The 21,936-nt window shown below is 48.0% G+C and overlaps 2 protein-coding genes across 3 annotated transcripts in view; one reads left to right on the top strand and one right to left on the bottom strand.

Annotated features, from left to right (window-relative positions):
- Positions 1 to 21,936, bottom strand: part of RPL37A (ribosomal protein L37a) — a 239,101-nt gene that overhangs the window by 136,571 nt on the left and 80,594 nt on the right. The window lies entirely within an intron of this gene.
- Positions 1 to 21,936, top strand: part of MARCHF4 (membrane associated ring-CH-type finger 4) — a 101,866-nt gene that overhangs the window by 67,229 nt on the left and 12,701 nt on the right. Inside the window, exons 2-3 of one of the 2 annotated variants that reach the window (XM_069861381.1) lie at positions 3,224 to 3,385; positions 12,305 to 12,497. In XM_069861381.1, the coding sequence (XP_069717482.1) occupies positions 3,224 to 3,385; positions 12,305 to 12,497 (355 nt within the window). The remainder of the gene's footprint in view (positions 1 to 3,223; positions 3,386 to 12,304; positions 12,498 to 21,936) is intronic. The other variant, XM_069861382.1, reaches the window with a different exon arrangement.

Raw genomic sequence — 21,936 nt, forward strand, 5'->3', positions numbered from 1 at the left:
TCAAGTACTGAGCAAGGGGAGGATGAAGCTTGCAGCCGGGGAACGTTTCTCCACTAGTTGCTGATAAAGCAGAAATGCTGCTTAGGCTGATCCGAGTGACAGGTTGTAACTCTACAAAGGAAAATTACAAAAATAAGTGTTAGGGAGCAGAACCTTCAAAAGGTCTTTGGAGAGCAATCCCCAAAGGGAATTGGTGGGAATGCTCTTGTTCGAAGCACTGGAGAATATGTTATGCAGAGCAGTCTTCTACGAACTTACAGAAATGGGTTTAGGGAGTTTAATTCCAATTCCTAATTGCTGTGATCTGCCCCTCATTTTGGGCTTGCGTTTGTGTGTGTGTGTAGTTTTTAGCAGGGGTCTCTGCACAGAGAATCCTTCATGCATATCACAGGCAGTGAACTGCTTCTGAGCTAATTGTAGAGCCAGGGATGAGACTTGTTCTCCTTTGCTCTAGGAAGTATTTATTCTTTTAATATGTCCTTGGTACCTATTTTTCCGCTGGTACAGGAGTGCGCGTGTGTGTGTGTATATCTGGCAGTGTTTTACAAATGCCTACTGTGGACAGAATTGGGCTTCACAGTATGCAGAAACAGCTGTGTGCTACACACAGGGATAGAATCTTTCATACGGCTGGAGAAAATGTGATAAACCAGGCTTTTGCTGGATTTGCAAAAATCAAGAAACTGGGGGAGTCCTAAGCTCTTGCAGGCAGGACCATTTGGGTTGGAGGGTTCCGATTAGGAAAGAGGGACCGGTTCCCCACAGTGGTGTAAGACACGTATGGGCATCTCTTAGTTCTGAAGAGGCAAGCTCAGATTTCACAGACTCGTTTATTACAGAGCCCAAGAAGAGAATATGAATCCAGGCTGCAGGTACAGCTTCTCTCCTCTGCCTTCACCTGGAGGTTGTTGCTCTTAGTTCCTGCTCTGTTCTGCCCTGTTCCTGATCCGTCATCACCACTGCCTCCAGCTGCTCATTAGACAAAACCCTCATCGCTCAATTGCCCTTTTGAGCCCTGCAGGAGACCCTGGTGTGTGGTGAGGTGGAAAGGCAGGGATGCTGTAGAGCCGGGAGGTTTCTGCGTTACCTGCTTAGTGCTGGGGTCACACTTGTGCTGCTAAGAAAACAAAGCACTGGGGACTGAGATGGGGAGGATAGACTGGAGGCACAGAACAGTGGCCTTTGCACCAGGCTGGCTCTTGGCACAGAAGAGGGGTACAACAGCCACAGGTTTGGCAAACAGGGGAGCAGAGAGCTGTGCTAAGCCCTGATTGCTCCCTATTCACATCCTGGCTGGCAGTATGTGCTCATGTGGGTTCCTTTTTACACCACCCCACTCCCAGCAAGGGGCACAAACCCTGGCCTCCCAAGCTGCACCTCACACACAAGAGTTTGAATGCAAAACGCCAGCACTCCTTCTCACACACCTTCCTCCCATCTAATCCTTACCTGTTTCCCTTCTCCTGGTTTGTCCGGTCACACCTTTCCACATGACAAAGGTTCTGGGATCCTACAACCTTCCTTGCTCCCCCCATCCCTTTACATCCCCACCAGTGTACAAGGAAAACCAATGATAGGTAGAGCTGAGCCCGGGTTTGTAACATAAGCAGTTATTTATGTTTTTTTTTAAATTTCATGGAAGATGACAGTTTTAGGACACCTCGCTGAACCAAATGAAATTATTAATGTGTTTGCATTAGGTGTCGTTAAAAAAAAAGTCAGGTTTTCCCAGTGTGATGCTCAGTTCCTCTGGTCCTGAGCCTTGATGTGATAACCTGAAAGCTAAGGTAGTTTCCCAGTAGGGTTAGTAAGAGCGGGATCTGGTTTCCCAACCCAAGGCGGCAGTCTTGCTGTGTCCAGCAGCCTCAGACACCAGGTTCTGTTATCCTGGTGCTTGATCAATGATAATGATGGGGCTGATCTAGGAGTACAAGAGAAAACATTCTCTCCCCAACACTGAAAGTATGATGCCAGCCTTCTCCGTCTTGAAGATATAATTCTGCCTTCAAAGGCTTTTAAATCTTGCAGCACAGCTAAATACACTATTGGGGTCTATACTGTGGGTTTTGAACATTAAGAGGTGGGGAGTAAAGTGTAATATCTCTGTTCTTCCCTAAATGAGCGATGGTAAATGACTGTAAAATGAGCTTCTGAGCTTGTGTGTGCAGAGAGGAATTTAGTCCTGTGATGAACAAGACAGCACATGGATCATATTAATACTGGGGTTTCCTGGATACCCCTGTTCAGAGCTATAACAGAAACAAGGGAGTGAGCTGGGAGCTTCAGTGTTTTGGCCACCACTCATAAGTGTGTGTCATAAGCCAGGACACAATTTGTTCCCCATCTTGTTTGTTTCTGGGGTGGAAATAGCCAGCCCTACAGGCTGACTCACTCTTGTCGGGGGAAGTGGGTGGGGGCTGAAATGTCAGGACTCTTTCCCTGCTGAGCTGTGAGTATACAAAGGCCTGGATGCAAAGCACACACCCACCACCCATGGTCAGGTTCATCCCTCTTCATACAGGAGCACTGGGGAGGAGATGCCTGTGTCTTGTGCTGCAGATTCCTATTTCCTGGCTAGTCCTGGGAGGTACTGCGTGGTGCTGGGCTCAGCCCAGACCCCGGGGAGGAGCGGCACCTCCATGGATGGCACAAGCCAGCCTGTGCAGAAAGCCCAAGGGTCACCACATCTGTGCTGGCCCTCCTGCCCAGGTGGGCTTGAGGAAGCCACCCTGGGCTGAGTGAGACACCAGCTTGCAGCAGAGGCTGTATTGCAGCTAACCCAACTACCAACCTCACTTGCTAAAATAGGTAGCAGAGAAACAGAAACCTGAGCAGTGAAGCAGTGGCATCTGATTGCCAACAGGGCAGTGTCCGCTTGTTGTTGTCTAGTGTGAGTCCTCTAGAGTCTAGTAAGATTTGTACTTACCTAGTTTCTCCTTCAGCAGTGATATTAAGCTTCTTTTGTCTACCCAGCTGTCTCTTTCTGAAAAAAAAAATGTAGGACCCAAGTAGTTGAGACTGTTATATTCCTGTCAAACTCTGTTTGCATTAGCCAAGAATTATTAGAGGGGAAATGGATCGATGCAGCACGATTACATAAGCCAAACCAGGTAAAAAGGAACAAAGAGCAAATGGGTGGATGATGGAGCTTCTGCCATGCTATGCCATGTCGTGCTGTGCCTATGGGAGGAGGGGAGCCAAGCTGATATTGTCTGTTTTTCAGGGGGAGTTGCTGAGCCCGTGCCGATGCGATGGATCGGTGAAGTGCACACACCAGCCGTGTCTGATCAAATGGATTAGCGAGAGAGGCTGCTGGAGCTGTGAGCTGTGTTACTACAAGTATCACGTCATTGCCATAAGCACAAAGAACCCTCTGCAGGTAAAGGTACTAGAGACATTTCAAAGTCTATTTATTCTTGTTTCTATTTTTGTTTCTGTCAGCAAGTGGATTTTACCTGTGTGGGGTTCACACAATGAACTGTATGTCTGAGACATTTAGAAAGGATTGTCGGGGACTGGTCCAAAGAGGCCTCCTGTTCTGCTCAGTGGTACTGGAGCCATCCCTCAGGAGTCTACTCTTTCTGTCCTTTGACAATTCCCACATTCACTTGCCTCCTGTTGTAAACGCCGGTGTGACCATGATAGTGCTGTAACACCTCACAGCCCTTCAAATGTGTTTATCCACTGGAGACCACAGGTGTGCCAGTATCCCCAGGGGCAGGTGGGGATTAACCAGGTATGGGGTTTGCTACAACAGAGCACACAGTCTGTGGCAGAACAATATCTCGACATTCATTGTGTCTATACTTGTGCCATTAATCCTGATCTCCTACTGAGCCTTCTCTGTGTTGGCGTGAGGGGTGCTGGGGGAGGCGGATGGAGGGCTCTTACAGCTCTCCTCTCTGAGCCTGCCACACTTTCCACTTTACTGCTCTCCTATGACTAAATACGTCCTGGCATGGCACAAGGGGTGTTGGCTCCGATGCTGTGGTCTGATTCTCGGTGGACATTTGCAGATCTGCACACAATAGGTAAAGCACATCTTAATGTATGGCTGTGAAAAGCATCAGAGGACTCGCCTTCTTTCTCTTCTGAGTTCAAAAGTACTGTGGTTTAATAAGCACCACTGCAGGCTCAAGATTCAGAATGAGAAAAACCGTGTGACTGTTTAAAATGGGATAAATTATCCTAATAGCTATTGATTTATTGTGGGGGCAACACCTGAAGATGGACTAATTGCTACATGCCTTCATTGAGCACCATTAGTGCCTCAGACGTAAGGAAGCACATTATATCCAGGCAGTACTGCTTAATTAGCATCATCTGGACTGGAAAGGCATTATAGCTGAATGCTGTGGTTTAGAGACCAGGGCAATGTCTGTAAGGATGTTGGTCTGTCCAGTACCTGGTGGAGGGCTTTGGATCTCTGCTGGATGTTCTGCTCTTTAACAGAAGGTGAAGACTTTGCCCATGATGTTGTCCCACTGTAAGAGGGGCTGGGGCAGGGGTGGGCGCTGTGGGGAATGCAACGCTCCTGCTCTCTCCTCCAGACTGCAGTCTCTGTGTTTTCTCCAGGCCTGAGGTCACTAACCACAGTGAGGAAATGGGAACAGCCCTTTAGGATTCCAGACTTAGATGAAGTAGTGAAATTAGTGGGGCATCTTGGGGAAAGTTTGCTGGGGGGAAGGAAAAATATTGCCTTCTTCTCTGCAAGACCCTGCAGCTTTTGATTCAATTTTCCGTGTGCCATGGACTGAAGAAATCAGTCTTGGCATCCCAAGCCCCAGACCTAGGGTGTTTTAATTTCTTGGCTCTAGTAATTCAGAGCAGATTGAAACACAGGAGAGGAGATGTGGACAAAGCAGCTTTTGTTTATTTCTGGAAAGCTGGTCCATGATCGTCCTAATGTTTCTTGTGTCTCAGATTGAGGGAGCAATGCTAAGCAGCACTGAATGTTTGTGGGTGCAGATTTGCAAGCACTGCCTTTAATGAACAACCTCCAAGTGGTCTGCACCTTCATGGGGCTCAGGGTAATGGGCAAGTGACTTCCCTTCTGTTCCTCACTCAGCTAAGATTTGTTGGAACTATTCAGAGACAAGCTCCCCTCCCACAAACAGCCTGCGCAAAGCATTGCTCTTTCTGTGCTCCCCTGACAGAAGGTGGTCTGATCTGCTGGCCTTTGCGATGAACACAAAACCTGAGTGTCAGGAGCAACGGAGTTAGAGAGCTCAGCTCCAGGCGCAAGGGTCCCAGAAGACCATGCAGACCTCAGGCTCAGAGGCTTTACATTGCTGGCTTAGACTTAGCACTTCTCACAGAAGCACTGGGAGATTTGAAGGGTGGGAAGAAGTAACTGGAGTGAAAAGCCACTTGGTCTGGAATAAATGCATTGTGTGTGGAGTTACAGCTGCGTGCCTGGGCGCCCTGTCTGGTGCCAGCACAAAGGCACTTCTGGAAAGCAGATGCTACACTAGCACTAGTGTGAAGTACCATGGGAAGTGGCTGATGTACCAGGCCTGGACTTCCCATGAGGGCTAAGAGCTCACCCCCCCCATAACCCGTCACCACACATGCTTCGTTCCTCAGTGGCTCTCAACATCCTCTGATGCTAGGAAGGAGCAGCAGAGAGGACCAAAGGGCTGCAATTGTCCTGATGCTGTGTCATAACAACATGTCACAGCATGTGCAGGTGGGAAAAGCGTCCTTTCTGCTTGGTCTTCAACCTACATGTGGATAACAGGGACTACCTGGAAATGCAAGCATGTCCCTAACTAAAGACCCTGCCTCTCAGGGTTTCCTGGAACTTCTGCCCACCTTTATTCTTTTTAGAAAGATCTGAATTTCTCAAGCACAAGTTTTGGAAGGCAATTGCTGTGAGAAGTCATGGCCATCTGTTTATTCCAGACCAACCATAATACAGGCAAGGACCACGCAAACCTCTCTTCCTTGTCGAATGAAACCTGCTTGGATGGTGCTCTGAGCCTGGCGATATTTTACAAAAGCAATGTGGCCTACCTAGCCCCTGTGTCTTCTCATGTGGCAGACCTCTGGAAAGCCAAACCCAGGGAGCTGGCAGGCCCTGAGCTCCGTGAAGCACATCCAATTGATCTGAGCAGAGCAGCACACCAGACACCCACATGTTCCCCAGGATCTGCATGTTTCTCTGCCCATTTTGACATCTGCTGCACATTTTTTTGGAGAGCCTAGGAGCACGGCAAGGGCCATATGTGTGTGGAGACTCATGGCGTGGGCAGAAAAGTTACAGCCAGAGGAACGTGGTTCATGCATAATTAACAGAGACTCCTTCCAGCCTCCAGGCTGTTATGATGTCCTATACCAGAGAGAGGCCTTTAGTCAGGTATTCAGGTATTCAGAATGAATTGCACCCCCATCTCTGGACTGCAGGCATTAAAGAAGAAAGGTCTTAAAGCAGCAACACTGCAAACCCTCTGAGGCTGGGGGGTTGAAGTTGTGGGACAACATGGCAAGTATACTGCCAAACAGCAGTCAGACTGCAAATGAGCAAAAATATACAACCATCTGTGAGCAACCAGAAAACCCAGAGCTTTTGTCTGTCCCTCCATCCATCTCTTCTGCTTTCCAACCTGCCAGTCACTGAAAAAGGAATCATGGATATAGAGGCTTTAAATACTCCTCTCCACTGCAACATTTGTGCAAAGCCCATGATTTTAAAAGGACCTTGAAGACACGGGGTATTAGAAGCACGTAATAGTACTGCAGGCACCGTGGTCCTGATACATATTCGAGAAGGTATCTGCCGTGATGGGGCTCTGCAAAGAATTTCATCTATACAGCTCCTTTGTTGCTCCTGAGCCACATCCACTCTGATGCTCTGATTTTAGCACATAGAAAGTCTGTTTGAACCAACTCTCCTAGACCTACAGGTATCTGCAGACTCAGAGTTCAACTTTGCTTTACAGTTATCTCTAGCTCTTGCTATATTGTGGGTTGTTTCAGCTCCACAGATCTTCAGTTATCCAGTGCTGGTGCTGGGACCTGGTCCTAGTTCTTCTATGGCTCTATTCTGACTATGTGATGCACTGTTAAGATCTGTTGAGTGTTTGTGTGACCTTTTCATAAGGATTCCCACATCTGCAAGAAAAACAGCCTAGATCCTAGCATGTTTGAACTTTGACCTGAGCTCCTGAGCTACAAAGCTTGAGACAAGTTCACTGGTGTCTCCTGCTTGTCCCAACTTGCTGTTGTGTTGAGAGCAAGCCTTGGTTGATCTCTGCTGAGGTCCAGCTGTTTGCAGTCATAGTAAGAGAGATTTCGTGGCCTGCTCCTTATAACGGCGGCTTTCCAGGATACCAATACTGCAGCCTGAGTTTTACCAGATGCTTGACAGACAGAAGACAGGGGGGTTCATCACTGCACAGTTCTGTTACATGGACCTAGTAAACCCTCCTTTCTCCCTGCTGCCTTTCCTGCATCTGAATAAGCCACAGAATCTGTAAATGTACAGCAGGGAAGCTACCATAGTGACAGCAAAATTTGCTTGGTGAATTTATAAAAGGAAAAGCCACCTTCCAAAAGATAGTGGAGGATGGTCAAGGCCTTTGGATACCAGTGAGGGGGGATACAGACCTAAACTGTACTGGAAATGGTGGTCCTTCTAAGAAAAGCCTCTGCTTGCTTGTGATCCTGGGTCTGAAAATGAAATTGCTGACTAGCACAGCTCAGGGTGTTAATGTTGCATACTAAGGGGACATGTCAGATACAGCAGTAAAAGCAAACTGAGCTAAGGAAGGCATGGGGGAACTCTCAAGAGGAGTGCAGGGAGGGTTTTCCAGTGAACAGGTCTTCCTAGCAAACTGCTGCAGTAAGGCGTAGATACATTCTGTAGGCAAATATCTGCCTTGCATCTGCTCATGCTGGTCTTGGCAACCTTTGGTGATTGCTGGTGCCAAAGAAAGAGAAATATGGATCAGGCCTTAAATACTATAGCAATGACAATATTAATCTGTGTTACATCAGCAGTGGAGGGTTTCACTCACAAGCCTCTGAGAAGCACTGAAGCAAACATGGAAATGGGTTTATCCAAAGTAGGTTATGAGAGAGTGCAAGAATACAAGAGTGACCTGACTGGCAGGCACTGGCCCCAGCTTAGCCCAGGCTAAGGTTATTGTAAATATGAGACCTGGGCTGTTAAGAAGCCCTTTCTGAAGCACCTGGGTTACAGAGCTTTGTGATATGGCGGAAGTGAGAAAACGTGGGGGAAATCGGTCCAAGACAGCAAGGCATTTTGCATTTGCACACCTGGTTGGCGTGCCAGAGCAGATGGCCAAAGGATGTGGTAGTGGTAGCAGTGGACAAACAGCTCCTGAGTGAATGAGAACATTTTCTTCAGAGTGGTCTGGAGGGATGGAGCCCTTTTTCCAGTGCAGGCAGCAAGCTATCACAGACAGTTGCTTGGGATTGCTCTGAAGTCATTGTAAGCCCAGAGCTCACAAAGCTGCTCCTGCTAACTCACATGAGCCTTTGAAGCTTTCTGGTACCACGGAGTCCTTAGTTCTGCCTTGTTCAATGCTGGCAGAGCATCTGCAGAGCTTTCTACTTGCCTAGAGGTCATATTCTTGACTGACAACCTGAGTGAGCTGCCAGTTCTTAAAGGTGCACTTCGGAACAGCTCAGTGGCTACCTGGGACTCAACAGTCATTATCAGCTGATGAAAGGAGGGCTCAGGTTTAGTCTTTTCCTGCAAGATGGGATTGCTTGATAATGTGACCTTGCTAGAACTTGAATGTTTGAACTGGATATTCGGAGGGACAGAGCTGTGTCTGCAGCCATGCATTCAGACAAAGAGCTTTGGGAGTTTCAGATGTGCCAGTAAAGGGACTTTGCAGTGTTGCTGAGACCTTTCTATCTTTCTTTGTAGCTGTAGCAGTGATCCAAGGACAATAGAGTCACCCAGTAAATCCCTGGTCTGCTGGCTATATTGATGTGAAGAGGGGTTAGGAGAATGGGTGATTTTCTGAGGGCTGTTATGAAATCTGAAAGGCACAGTGCTGTGACTGAGGCAGGCTCCTGAGGCCACTGGTGCAGGGATGCATCAAGCCCAACTCCTGCAGCTGAAATTCATCAGCATGTTCCACGTCCGAACAGCTCTTGGACCCTTCTGTCTGTGCTCTCATTGAGTAACGTGCTTTCTCTGTCACCTCTTTTCTCCTCTCTGTGCAAACCTCATACCGTAGGAGGTGTAGCAAAACAAAATTAAAAGATGGTTATTGGTGGCTCAGGCTAGACGCGTGATGCTAAATTGCAGTTCTCAGGGTTGCCCAGAGAGGAAACACAACATTTATTGCTTACTTTTTTTTTACCTGGAAAATATTAAATTATTCTGCAAGCTGGTTATTTTCCCCAGTGTTCAGCTCTGACCGATTGACCTCCTTGCCAGAGGGTAATCACACCTCAGTGCCACCTCCTGAACAGTCAGGACTGCTGCTGTGTGTGTCACTGTCACTTAGTGCCAGATGCCAGGAGAGAGTCTCCTACCCCCTGGCATGGCTGATGGACTCCAGCCTCTTCATTATCACTGCAGCAAACTTCCTGGCAGCTGCTGCCAGCTAAGCAGCATCAGGCCATGTCCCTGCCTGTGTTTCAGCATCTCTATTCCAAACCAAAGGGAGCCTGATTTGAAGTTTGCACTCAGATGTAACATCACTGTGCCCTGAGCCCTGTTCCCTTTGACAGTGTATTTAGTACAACGCCCATCTGCAAAGCAGTGATGTTGGTTGTACATGGCTGCTAGTTGTAGAAAACAGCTCTCTCTTCTTCTTCTGCCTTTAATTGCTACCTTGGAAAGACCTGTTGCCACCACAGGCCTTGCAGTGTGCCAGACAGATGGTGAGGAGCGAGTCCATTACCTCCTCGAGAGAGAGAAATGATGCAGAATGATTTGGCTGGCACAGGCGCACGTGGGTCAGCGTGGGGGACCTGCAGTAAAACCTTTACAGGCAGTACCAGGCTGCGCACTGAGCTCCCTGCACTTCTGTCCCTTCAGCTTTCACCAGAGTTAGTGGAAGAAGAGATAAGGTCTGTGGAAGGTTGCCGGGGTGAAAGTGCCATCCCACACACACGTACCCAAACCGCCTTCCCACCACACGCCTCTAGTCCTGGAGCTCTGAGCTGATGGCTCCGGTTGTGGGTTTGTAGTGTGTCTGCTTATGGTGCTGTTGAGAACAAAGCTGAAAAGCTGATGGGAGGGCAGCAGAGCTGCTGATCCCACCCTCGGAACCCAAATTTGGAAGTGATGTGTTCTAGGTAACCTTATCTCTGTCTTATGTCAGGAGAGGATTTGCACAGCTGTACATCTGCTGTGGACTCCAGCATCCCTGCACCTACCTTCACCCATTGTAACTGGCACCATCAAGCTCCAGCACTAAGAGGGGGGCTGTTGACTACCTCAGCTTCTTTTTGGCACACAGAGGGCACTGGTCTGGCTGGATTTGGTGGAGGTGTGGAGCAGGCTGGGCTATGGCCGAGTGGGAGCAGGCTGTTTAAGAGATGAGTGTCCTCAGTGCTTGGTGTTTGCCTTTGCCAGCTGCTGGTCCGGATCGCAGGAAGGGGACCTGGGGTTAGCTGAGCCTGGGAAGGGGGTTGGTGTTACCTGCGCCCAATCTGGCTTCAGCAGGGAACAAGCGCTCTCTCTGCTCAGCGGCTTTATGGCTGTCTACTCTGTAGCTAACTATGAAATAAGCTGGTACCACCCACCTCGCTGATGCTGCGCATCCCTGACATATGATTTGAGGGCTGTCTGCCTTTGCAGGATGTAAACCAAGGAGCAAGGCTGGCAGACACAAACACTTGAGCTCACCTTTGAGCCAAGCCAGGCAATCTCCTTCCAGTTGCAACCCGCAGACCTCAGCCTCAGGCTGAAGCTCTCATCTGTTCCTCTCCAAAGGCAGCCCTGGGAGTGCATTCTGTTCAGGGGGTTGGTCGTTGGACTGGTAGCAATGCCATACAGGCCTGTACCACCACAAGTCACCTGTTGTTCTTCTTGCCCTTCAATCAGGATTGAAAGTCCTCCCTACCTCCCAAAACACACTGGTAACTCCTGGCTGGCCTCGGTGTTATAAGAGGAACCCACCAACTGAACTGCAAAAGGATGTGACAAGGCTTGATGGGTGACCCTGCTGTTCCAGGATGTTTGACAAATGGACAGGGTGCTGAGGGCGTGCTGCAGATGATGCCTCACAGGGGCACTGAATCTACGCTGAATCCAGGATAAATATTTTCAGTTCTTCTGAATCCGCTATACTCACAGGAGGCTGAAGTCTGCCTTGATTTATCCTTCTGCCAGTCCCACTGAGATTTCAAGGACATGTATCTCACAGCTAAGGGTGGCCTATATACTTCAGTCCCAGGGGAGGCTGTCTCTCCCCAGCCTGTTTACGTGTTTGATTTCTAATTTGCAGGAGGGGCTATGGACCATGTCGCCACGTCTTGTTAAAGCAGGCAATTTCTGCTCTTGGTTTTTACAGGGCAGTTCTCTCAGCAGCGTAAATCTGATTGAGGCGGTTTTATGCTGGGTGACAGAGAGGAGTCTGGTCTTAGGATATTTATACTGTAGCTTATACAAAGCTATTTGACATAGTGAATGGATTTGAGGGAGTTATTTCTATTTTTTTTTTCATCTTCTGAGGAAGAGACATTGACATTTACCTTGGAACACGGCCTGAATATGTCATCATCTAAAGGCAGGGTGTCCTGACCACAGCACCTTATGTTGTTTGTAATGAGTTTCGTGGGATGCGTGTTGCGGCTGTGATATCCTTTCCTGTGATATCCTACTGTGATGCTGTCAGATCCCACGAAGTGGTACAGAGCGAGCTCATGGGAGGCTTCTGAAGGAAAGCCTGGTTCTCTGAGATGCTTCTCATGCTAACAGGATGCCTTGGCTGAGGACGCTGCCTGGCCTCCATGTGAGGCAGCAACTGAGTGTCCCAGTTTGTGATGGCCATCACAGACCTACTGTCATGGGGATTTTATTTTTGGTCTCAAGTCCATCCTGCCTCCCCGAGCTCTCTGTATTTTCTTGGTGAGATGCAGGATTACTCCCCATTGCCTCTTCAGCATTGCTAACAGGAAACATGGGCTCATGCACTGTTGAACAGCTGCCATGCTCCATACCAGATGTGGACCAGGTACTCATAGATGCTCTTTGAGATCTCAAAACCACCTCAGTGAGGTAAAACTGTAATGCACCCCAACTAACTAATATCTTCTCTTTTTCCTTCCTCCCCTTTGTCCCCTTTCCTCTTCCCATTGCCTCCCCTTGCAGTGGCAAGCCATCTCTCTGACAGTCATTGAGAAGGTTCAGATAGCAGCGGCCATCCTGGGTTCCCTCTTCCTCATCGCTAGTATCTCATGGCTTATCTGGTCGACCTTCAGTCCTTCAGCCAAGTGGCAGCGCCAGGACCTGCTCTTCCAGATCTGCTATGGAATGTACGGCTTCATGGACATTGTCTGTATAGGTGGGTGATCGCATCTCATGGCACAGACAAAATTGCCCACCCGGTCTCCCGCGGAGAGGAGCAGGAGATGGTGTGGAGAGTCATTTGGTACAGCTCTATGTGGATTGAGCCTCCTCGGCTTTTCCTGCTCTTTGCTTTTGCAACACCTATTTTAAAATCCTCTCTGCTTGTCTGGGCAGCCTTGGAATATCTTTTTGGCTGGGCTGGCAGAGGGACCTGCAGCAACCCCAGAGAGAACAAATCTCTCATCAGAGCAAGAAAATGGGGGGAGAGGTCTGGAGGAGGCTGGGGAATGTAAGACTTGGAGTAACACTAGGAAAGAAACTCCTTCCTTTCTGGAACAGCAAATTTAGGGACAGATCAATGACTGCATACAGCAAGTTCTCTCTGGATGCAGCCTCTTAGCTCCACAGCCCAATCTCTGCTGGGCAGAGGTGGCTGCCCATTCTTGTGGCTCAGCCTGGAGCTGCAAGTCCCAGTCAGCCCAGGTCATGTCCTAGCCTGGTGTCCTTGTCAGGTTGTTGGTACAGAGCAGCTCTGATGATGAAGCTGTCCTGCTTCTGAGCAAGCACAGACAGCAAAGCAGATGCTGGCAGCCCAGCTCCAGCAGGATCATCTCCCTGAGGGCTTGAGCTGGAGTGCCAGTGCAGGCCTGCAGGATGTGAGGGAACACAGCTGATGATGCCCATGGTCAGATGAAATCACCAGGCAGGCAACTGAAGGAGTGGTGGTTACCAGAACATTTTGTTGAACACCAGTCATTGCAGATGTGCTCCTCGGCAGTGTCCACTCAAGCACAGTCTACCAGGTAACGTCAATTCAATTGACCCTGCCAGGAAATAAGGAGGGTCCCAGAAAGCTCCAGAAACTCAGTGGCACAAGGCAGTCCCCTTGACTTGGTGAATTTGTTTTGCGTGGTAGGCCCACTCCAGAAGGAAGGAGCACAGCCCCCAGGTCAGGCCACAAGAGGAGAAGGACAGACTATATCACAGAGCAGCAGCTGGTGAAATCAGGGTACAGAAGTAAAATGAACAGATAGATGTCTGGACTGCACATCCTGGTATTTGGCATCAAATGGCTCTTGGCTTCATCCTGCTAATGGTTCTTGGCTTCAGGTCTGCTAAAACCCAGGCAAAGTCCTCCCACTGCTGCCACCATTGTGCTAAGAATGAGGTGTGAGTTTGGCCTGTAGAGATCATCCTGCTCCTCCATGAGATGCTGGTGGAACTACCACATCTCTCCAAGAGCAGAAGATGTAAAGGCAGTGAAAGAGAGATGGGCAGCACCCACATGTTGGTACAATAGCCACTGGTGACATCCTCTTGTTGGTGGAATTGGAAATGGAAAAGAATTACCTCTGTGTGTGTGTGGTGTGCATTGCTTTGTTGGCTGAGGACAGAAGTGCAGAGCCCTGGCCTGGGTAGGTGTCGGTAACATGATTAACTGGCTTTGTTAAAGTTTAGAGAACTGAGGGAGACTGATTAGCTCATCAGTCAATAGGAGCTAAATCCTCCCACATAGCAGTGAACAAACCATACCATCCATGAACTAAGGGGGAACTGGGCAAATAGATTCATATTTGAGAGTTTTTGTTTCTTTCTTATTGAATTTTTTAAAGAGTCTGTCCTCTATTTCTTTTTTCACCATCTCTGAGGGTGAAAAAAGCCCCTTCTCTACTGAAGTCACCACGAAACTCAGTGCCCTAAGCTAGGAGCTTTGATTTTTTCCAGTCAAAAAGCAAGTAGCCATCCCATTCCCAGGAACATTTCAGAGTTGTAGCTTGGGGCAGACCCTTGTCTCACAGTCCTCTCTGTGCAGCTGGTAGTCCTGGTGGGCCAGACGTGCTGGCTTTCCCACAAACTCAAAAGCAGGTGGGAAGTGCTCAGGTGCAGTGAGTTAACATGTCTGTGTGTGGATTTTCTTGCCCAACTCCACTGGCGCTACATGCCACGTGTCTGCCTGTGCTGCCAGACAGCCTACACACACGCTCAGCCAGAAGTGATGATGTTCTGGACCATGCAAGCCTTTGTATACGTTTCCCTATGAAAAACTCATATATGCATGCAGAGAGCCCTCCGTTCCTGCCCTGCTCTAGTGAAAACTTGCTTGTATTATGCACCAGTTCCTTTTGCAGTTGCAGTTGCTGCTTTTCCAGGGCCTGCAGCGGAGAGGAAGGGAGCTATGAGCAGTGCTAGCCGATATCTGGTGTTCACTCTCCTCCCCGCCTCCTCTTTCACCTCTTCTCTGCCCAGGTTGAGCCAAGTGAAAATGAGGGGAGCTGTGACACCCTGGCTGTGGATGGGGTCAGATCTTTCCTCTGAGCAGCTTCTCTCCAGCCTTGCAGATTTCAAAGAGCTGCATTAGCCAAAAAACTAGTCTGTTTCGTGGAGAGGCCAGGTCAGATCAGGCCAGCAGAAGGGGATGATCAAAGGGAACTCCACGACTGGGTGTTTTTCCTCATTCACTATAGCTTTACTCCACTGTGATGGATGCAGCAGTGCCAGCTCCCTAGAAGACTTGTGGTGAGTTTTATACCGTGGAACAGCTATTCTCTATCTCTTTACCCTTCTCCCAAACCTTGTAGCCTTGCGCAGGGTCTTTGATCACAGCTGGACAAAGCCAGCCTCAGAGATTCAGAGTTCTGCTCCTGACTGCCAGTATGTCCCAAAGCTTTTTGTTACTCCTCTCTGGGCTTTAGTTCCATTTCTGCAAATTCAGGATAAAACAACTCATGGATAATGAGTTTGTAAGGGTCAAACACCATTTTCTACCCCTTTACCTACTATGGAAACAAAACCACAACCAAAGTAAAATGAACTTGCTCCTCATGAATGGCAGGGCAGATGGTATGGCCCCAGGTACCAGGAGCTGTGTCCATCTGGGCAAGATATGCAAGATGGTCTTTCAACATTGTTCTCCCATTTGCTCTCCAACATCTAACAGGGCGGCAGGAAGTGCTAGAAAGAATTACTTGGAATTTGTGGGAGTCTCCAATATTGAACTTTTTTTAAGAACCTGTTAGAAAACATATGTCAGGGACAGGTTGCGGAGAGATGATCTCAGTTTGTGATGGAGGAACAGAATAAAGGCTTCTTGATATCCAGCCAGCCCCAACATCTCTGATTCTGATCTTTCTCTTTTTCATATGTGCTATCTCTTGTCATGTCTGTAGGACAGATATGAGAGTTGGATTAAGCTAGAAACTGGTAACGATGCCAGCATAGGTATTGCTCTGCTATGAAGCTATCTACACCACAGACGTTTGAGATCAGCAACCAGGAGGTGAATGAAAAGTGAGATGGGGACTGTGCATTTGATTAACTGCTCTCTGCATGGATTCATGAGAGGTAAATCCAGAAATCTGGCATATAGAGGGATTAGCAGAAATGCAGTTATTGAAATGCAGAGATAAATGGAACAAGCATTCATAGGACTGTGTTATTGAGTAGGGAGAGTAGCAGCTTAGACCTGGGCTGTAAGTCCTGGGAGATACCAGCCTGTTAATTAAATGACAGTCTTTGGAGGAAAAAGGACGAGTTTGCCTCTCTCTCTGTCAAGGTGCAATTAGGAAAAGTCAGCATTTGTAGATTGAAGTGTCATGTGGGGTCAGGAGGACAGGAAACCATCTCCTGTTAAACAAGGAGGAACTCTGCCAGCTACTGAGAGCATGTCACAGTCTCTAGGCTCAGGCATCACCATTTCAGCTCCAAAGGGGAAACACGTCTCAGGAAGGCCATTAACAGGATGTGTGTGCAGAGCTGTCACTGTTACAGTTTGTGTGTGCCGTTCTGCTTGTGCTCACACAGGGTTGTCCCTGTGGTTCGCATGCTGGGGGCTTTATCCCCCCCAAAAAAGAATCCAAACTGACTCTATGTGGATTGCTGTCTGGTGGGGACTGTTGCTTTGTCCATGCCCAACTAGTTCTTGCTCTCTGACTCACCCTGCGTTGGTGCTGACAGCACTAAATCCTTGTGCTCTTTGAAGCTTTTCCTTCGCTTTCCTTGGCAGCCAGTCCCTGAGGGTATTTGCCTTCACAACAGTAACTGCACTGCAGCTCAATAGCATGAGAGACAGGCAAAGCAAGACCATTCATCCTGCCAACGATTTTTGTTGGCACACTATGGCAATCCATTACAGATCAGGAAGCGTGCACCCGCTGTTTTTAATCCCAGCTGCCAGCAAGAATAATCAAAAGCATCCAGTATGTCTGACGGCATATCAGCACAACCGTAGGTAATGACATAAGAAATCAATAGCCAATTAAAACTGATCCACGGCATTTGATCTTTCATAGTGCAATGGGAACAGTAATTAATGGAGCTTCCTTGAGACAGTCACAGTTCAAACTTCCTGCCAAGACTAATGTGGTTTTGGTTTAAATGAGCTTTGCTTCCTAGAGGAAATGCCAGGTTGAGGTAGCTTCGGGTTGTTTCCTAGCCAGGTCATTCAGACCCACAGCATTCAAAGGATTTGGGAGTCAAAGTTCCAATAAAGTAAAGAGAAATTGAGAAATGAGTTGTCTTCAGGATCTTCATCTTTATTGATCTCATTCTCAAAAGGAAGGTAGATGTTTTCATTCAGGTGCGTGTAGTCCCCCAAGGTACAAAGCAGGAGGAATTGCTACAGCAGTAGGGAAGCACTTCTGGGGAAGCACCAAGCTCAGGCTGGCTTGATGACACCCTAAAAGCAGGGTGCATGGCAGAGAAGTTCAGCAGACATCTTCAGAGGAGAAACCTGAGACCAATCCATACAGCAATTGTGCATGGCTTTGACATACCTGGAAGAGACCCATGAGCGTATGCAGGTCTTCTGTGTCATTCAGCTTAATGCACTGTGTGCCATGGTGTTCACACCCTTCTTGCCCAGTTGCCTGCAAACTGGAGCTACCAGGAGCTACCTCGAGTGACCAGATCCAGGCCCTATCATCAGAGCAAGTAGTTGGGATAAAATCAGGCAGTTGATTTGCTTTTTTTGCATCACGTATTCTGGTTTGCATATATTCAGCCACAACATGTGTGCTCAAAAAGTCACTGAGAAGTCATTGATTTTTTCAGCTATAAAGGGCAGCGTGGAGACAGAAACAGTACCCACAGAGACCGTCATGGTGTTCTCAATCCAGCTGGGCAGGGACTATCCCTTGAGAGCAGTCATTCAGGGCTCTGTAGCTGAGCCAGCACTAGGAGAAACGACACTGCACAGCTGATCTGCTGACTGACTTCTTGGCCACTATCCAGAACAGCGGATGCTCAGCAAAGCTGAGACATGCTGCCTCTCTGTTCCTGAAAGATGGGACCTATTTTTGTCTAATGCTGCATTGATTATTCAATAAGAGAGCAGAGTGGGCCAGCCAGCATGTGTGCATGTGTGCTGCTTTCACCAGCGGGCATTTCTGCAGAGACTCAATGCACCTACTAAGTCTAGTGCAGCTCCAGCAGCTCTCCATGGAATGAGAATGTCACTGCTGAGCAAAATGCCACAGAGTTTGGACCTGGTTCTGAATCCCCTTCCTTTTTGCAGGGAAGGAGCTAGGCTTCCAGCACAGTCGGAACAGCACCTGGGCTTTCACACGTGGCCTCTCAGCTCTGCAGTCTTTCACCACATCCATCACCATGCAGTTTCCCAGTGTTGAAACAGGGCTCCGGAGATGTATTTTGTCGTGAATAACCATATGGTGCTCTCTGCTCCAGTGGATCAATGTGTTTAGCATTTAATGAGGGCAACACAATTAACATTTTCTGAGGTGGAAAAGAAATCCTTTTGCCTTGTGAACTGCATCTTGTGGTTTTGAGGGTGATGCATTATAATCAGAACGATACTTCCCTGTCACTAAACCGCACGCTGGAATCAGTGCCTGGTGTCCCTGGGTTAAGTTCCCATCCATGGGCTGAGGCAGAAGCATTCACCTGCTTGTCACAGATTCTACACTACAGCAGGAGATTCTCTTCTAGACAGCTGGTAGGATCTCCCACACCATTTGCATAAATTGTGCTGTCTAGTAAAGGCTGGAAAAAGTCCTCATCTCTGTGCCAGGCTGTGTTTTTCTGAGTGTCTTCTGTCCCGTTGCTCCTCCTACTACAGTCTCCATCCCTGCAGAAGCATTACTCTAGGAGGTAGGAGGCTGTGGTCCATGGCTGCAACAAGAAAAGTCGACTCCATAGTCAAAGATGAGGCTGCAGTGGGTCATCCCCCACGCATAGAGAATGTGGCTGTTTTTAGTGTGTCCTCAGTTCTGTGGGGAGCCAGAGGTAGAGCTAGGAAGAGATTACCATGAAGCCACATCAATCCAACTCTGGGATCACTTCTTAAAGTAGTAATTGAGTAGTAGTTCTCCTGGAGGGATAGCTACCTACCAACAGAGCCATCTTTCAGACCCAGGTACAACAGTCTGTAAGCACTAATGCTGCAAACAACCCCATAAGTTAAGTTGCTGAGCTTAAGTTGCTAAACTTACTCCACCTGAAAGTAACTACCTGAAGCAGTGCTTTCTTCCCAAACCAAGACCCACAACCTGAGTCCCTTTGCCCTGTAGCAGAGCTGGATCCACAATATCCATACGAGCATGGCAGAGAGGAAAAATGCCCACATCTTGCTCCAGAAAAGGGGTAGAAGCAATCACAATGCACAGGCCAATCTGCAACTTCAGAGGCACTCCCAAGTCCAATAGTTTAGTCTGTGTGCCCTATATTACCATGGGGAATGCTCTGGTCAGGGTTATCTGCACATGCCTTTCTGTCAATCCTAAGTGGTCCCTATTCCAGTTAGTGGAAGAGATCTTGGGTGACTGGAGCAATTTGGATGGAGCAGGCTCTGACAGAACCTGCATCCCTTAGAAAATGAAAAACTGTGAAACCATTACAATTTTTTTCTTACAGAATTTCATTTGCTAATAAAAGCAGAGAGGGAGGCACTAGTTCTACCTTCAAAATAAGCAAATGTCATGTTTTGATCATTTTTGAACAAAGCATTTTGATTTAGCATTTAGAAATGACTGCTCGTGCTGAGTATTTTAAATTCAGTGTCAGAACTGGAATACAACATTAAAAAAAAAATTTCAAGTCCAAATGAAACATTCTCACTTGTCTGAAAATATGTATGTATTCTTCCATTCTGGGGGACAGCATGACTTTTTCAAGTCTCGCTCCAAGCAGTTGTGAAGCCAGATTTCCAAGTTCTACACAAAGCCGTGCTGTTGCCCAACTTTCCATTTAAAAAAAAAGTGTTCCAGGAATGACTGAGGATTCTGCATGACTGCACAGGCAGGGCTTTGGTCAATGTATCATTAGATACAGGATAGAAACATTCAAGACTCAGACCTGGAGGACTGACTGCCCTGGTCCAAGTGTAGTGAAATGGAAACCACGTGATTTTTCACTCCTCACCATGAGTTTTCACCTCTGCGTGTTTCTGTCAAGGAATGTCTGGAAGCCTGAAGTTAGAAAAGACCCATAACATCTCCCAGAGGCCGGGGTGTGCCTTTGACCAGTGCCCTGCTCAATCCATTTAGAAATTATTTTCTAGTCCTATCCTTTAAAGATTTAATACTACCTGCCATGCACACAGAACTTTTTTTATCTCTTGTGCACAAGGATGTGGGATGTTGGTGTTGTGTCCATTTTAAATTTGGGGGGAAAAGGCGCTGAGAGAATCATAGAATCATAGAATGGCTGGGGTTGGAAGGGACCTTAAAAACTGTCCAACTCCAAGCTCCCAGCCATGGGCAGGGACACCTCCCACTAGGTCAGGCTGCCCAAGGCCCCATCCAGCCTGGCCTTGAACACTTCCAGGGATGGGGCAGCCACAGCTTCCCTGGGCAACCTGTGCCAGTGTCTCACCACCCACATTGTGAAGAATTTCTTCCTAATGTCTAGTCTAAATCTTCCCCCTCCAATTTAAAGCCATTCCCCCTAGTCCTATCACTCCATGCCTTTATAAAAAGTCCCTCCCCAGCTTTCTTGTACACCCCCTTCAGATACTGGAATGTCACTATAAGGTCTCCACGGAGGCTTCTCTTCTCCAGGCTGAACAATCCCAGCTCTCTCAGTCTGTCCTCATAGTGGATGTGCTCCAGTCCTCTGATCATCTTTGTAGCCCTCCTTTGGACCTGTTCCAACAGTTCTATGTCCTTCTTATGTTGAGGATCCAGAGCTGGACACAATACTCTGGGTGGGGTCTCACAAGAGAGGAATAGAGGGGCAGGATCACCTCCCTTGACCTGCTGGCCACACTTCTTTTGATGCAGCCCAGGACACGGTTGGCCTTCTGGTCTCTGAGCACACATTTCCGGCTCATATCAAGCTTCTCATCAATGAGCACCCCCAAGCCCTTCTCTGCAGGGCTGTTCTCAATCACATCATCCCCCATCCTGTATTGAAATTGGGGATTGCCTTAATCCAGGTGTAGGACTTTGCACGTGGCCTTGTTGAACCTCATGAGGTTCTCAGAAGCCCACTTCTCCAGCTTGTCCAGGTCCCTCTGGATGACAGCCCAGCCTTCTGGTGTGACAACTGCATGACCCAGCTTGGTGTCATCTGCAGATTTGCTGAGGGTGCACTCGATCTTACTGTCTATATAATTGATGAAGATATTTAATAGCACTGGTCCCAGTATGGACCCCTGAGGGACACCGCTTGCACGGATCTCCATCTGGACATCGAGCCGTTGACCGCTACTCTCTGAATACGAGCATCCAACCAATTTCTTATCCACCGAACCATCCACACAGCAAATCTATATCTCTCCAATTCAGAGAAGGATGTTGTGGGGGATTGTGTCAAAGAATTTGTGGAAGTCTAGATTGCTCACATCCATTGGTTTTCCTGTGTCCATTGCTGTGGTTACTCCATCATAGAAAGCCACTAGAGTGGTCATACAGGACTTGGTCTTTGTGAAGCTGTGAGGACAATGTTACCCTTCTGCAGTCACCAGGGACTTCTCCTGACTGTACTTGTTATCGAGTACCTCAGCCTTCTCCTTGTCTGTTAATGTAAGGTCACCATTTTCATTCATCAGTTGGGGTATGCTTTCTGCGCCAGAGGGTCTATCTAATCCTGGCTACAAAGCAAGGAGGAGAAACTATAAGAGAGCAAGGGGATATATGGGTAATGCCTCCAAACCCTACCGCTCCTATACTGGCTTAGTTATGGGGAGATTCACGTGTGGGGACTGCTGCTGAAGATGCGTGATTCAGAAGCAAGGCTACTCTGCTGGTGGAGTAAATCTTTATTTATTTATTTACTTTTTCCAAGAAGAGTCTTATTTATTGTTGCCTGCACAGCTAGAGACTGGCCTTTAAGCCTCTGCTTTATTGTGCACCGTGAATTAAATACCACAGGAGTATAAGAGCCCTTAGGGGCACAACATCCATTTCACTGTAGATGTCCACAGCCAACTGTGTTTAAAGGAGTGCTTCTGTTTATGGTTTATCTATTGCCTGGGCAAG

This window comes from Phaenicophaeus curvirostris, chromosome 7 (genome assembly GCF_032191515.1).
Source record: "Phaenicophaeus curvirostris isolate KB17595 chromosome 7, BPBGC_Pcur_1.0, whole genome shotgun sequence".
NCBI lineage: Eukaryota > Metazoa > Chordata > Aves > Cuculiformes > Cuculidae > Phaenicophaeus > Phaenicophaeus curvirostris.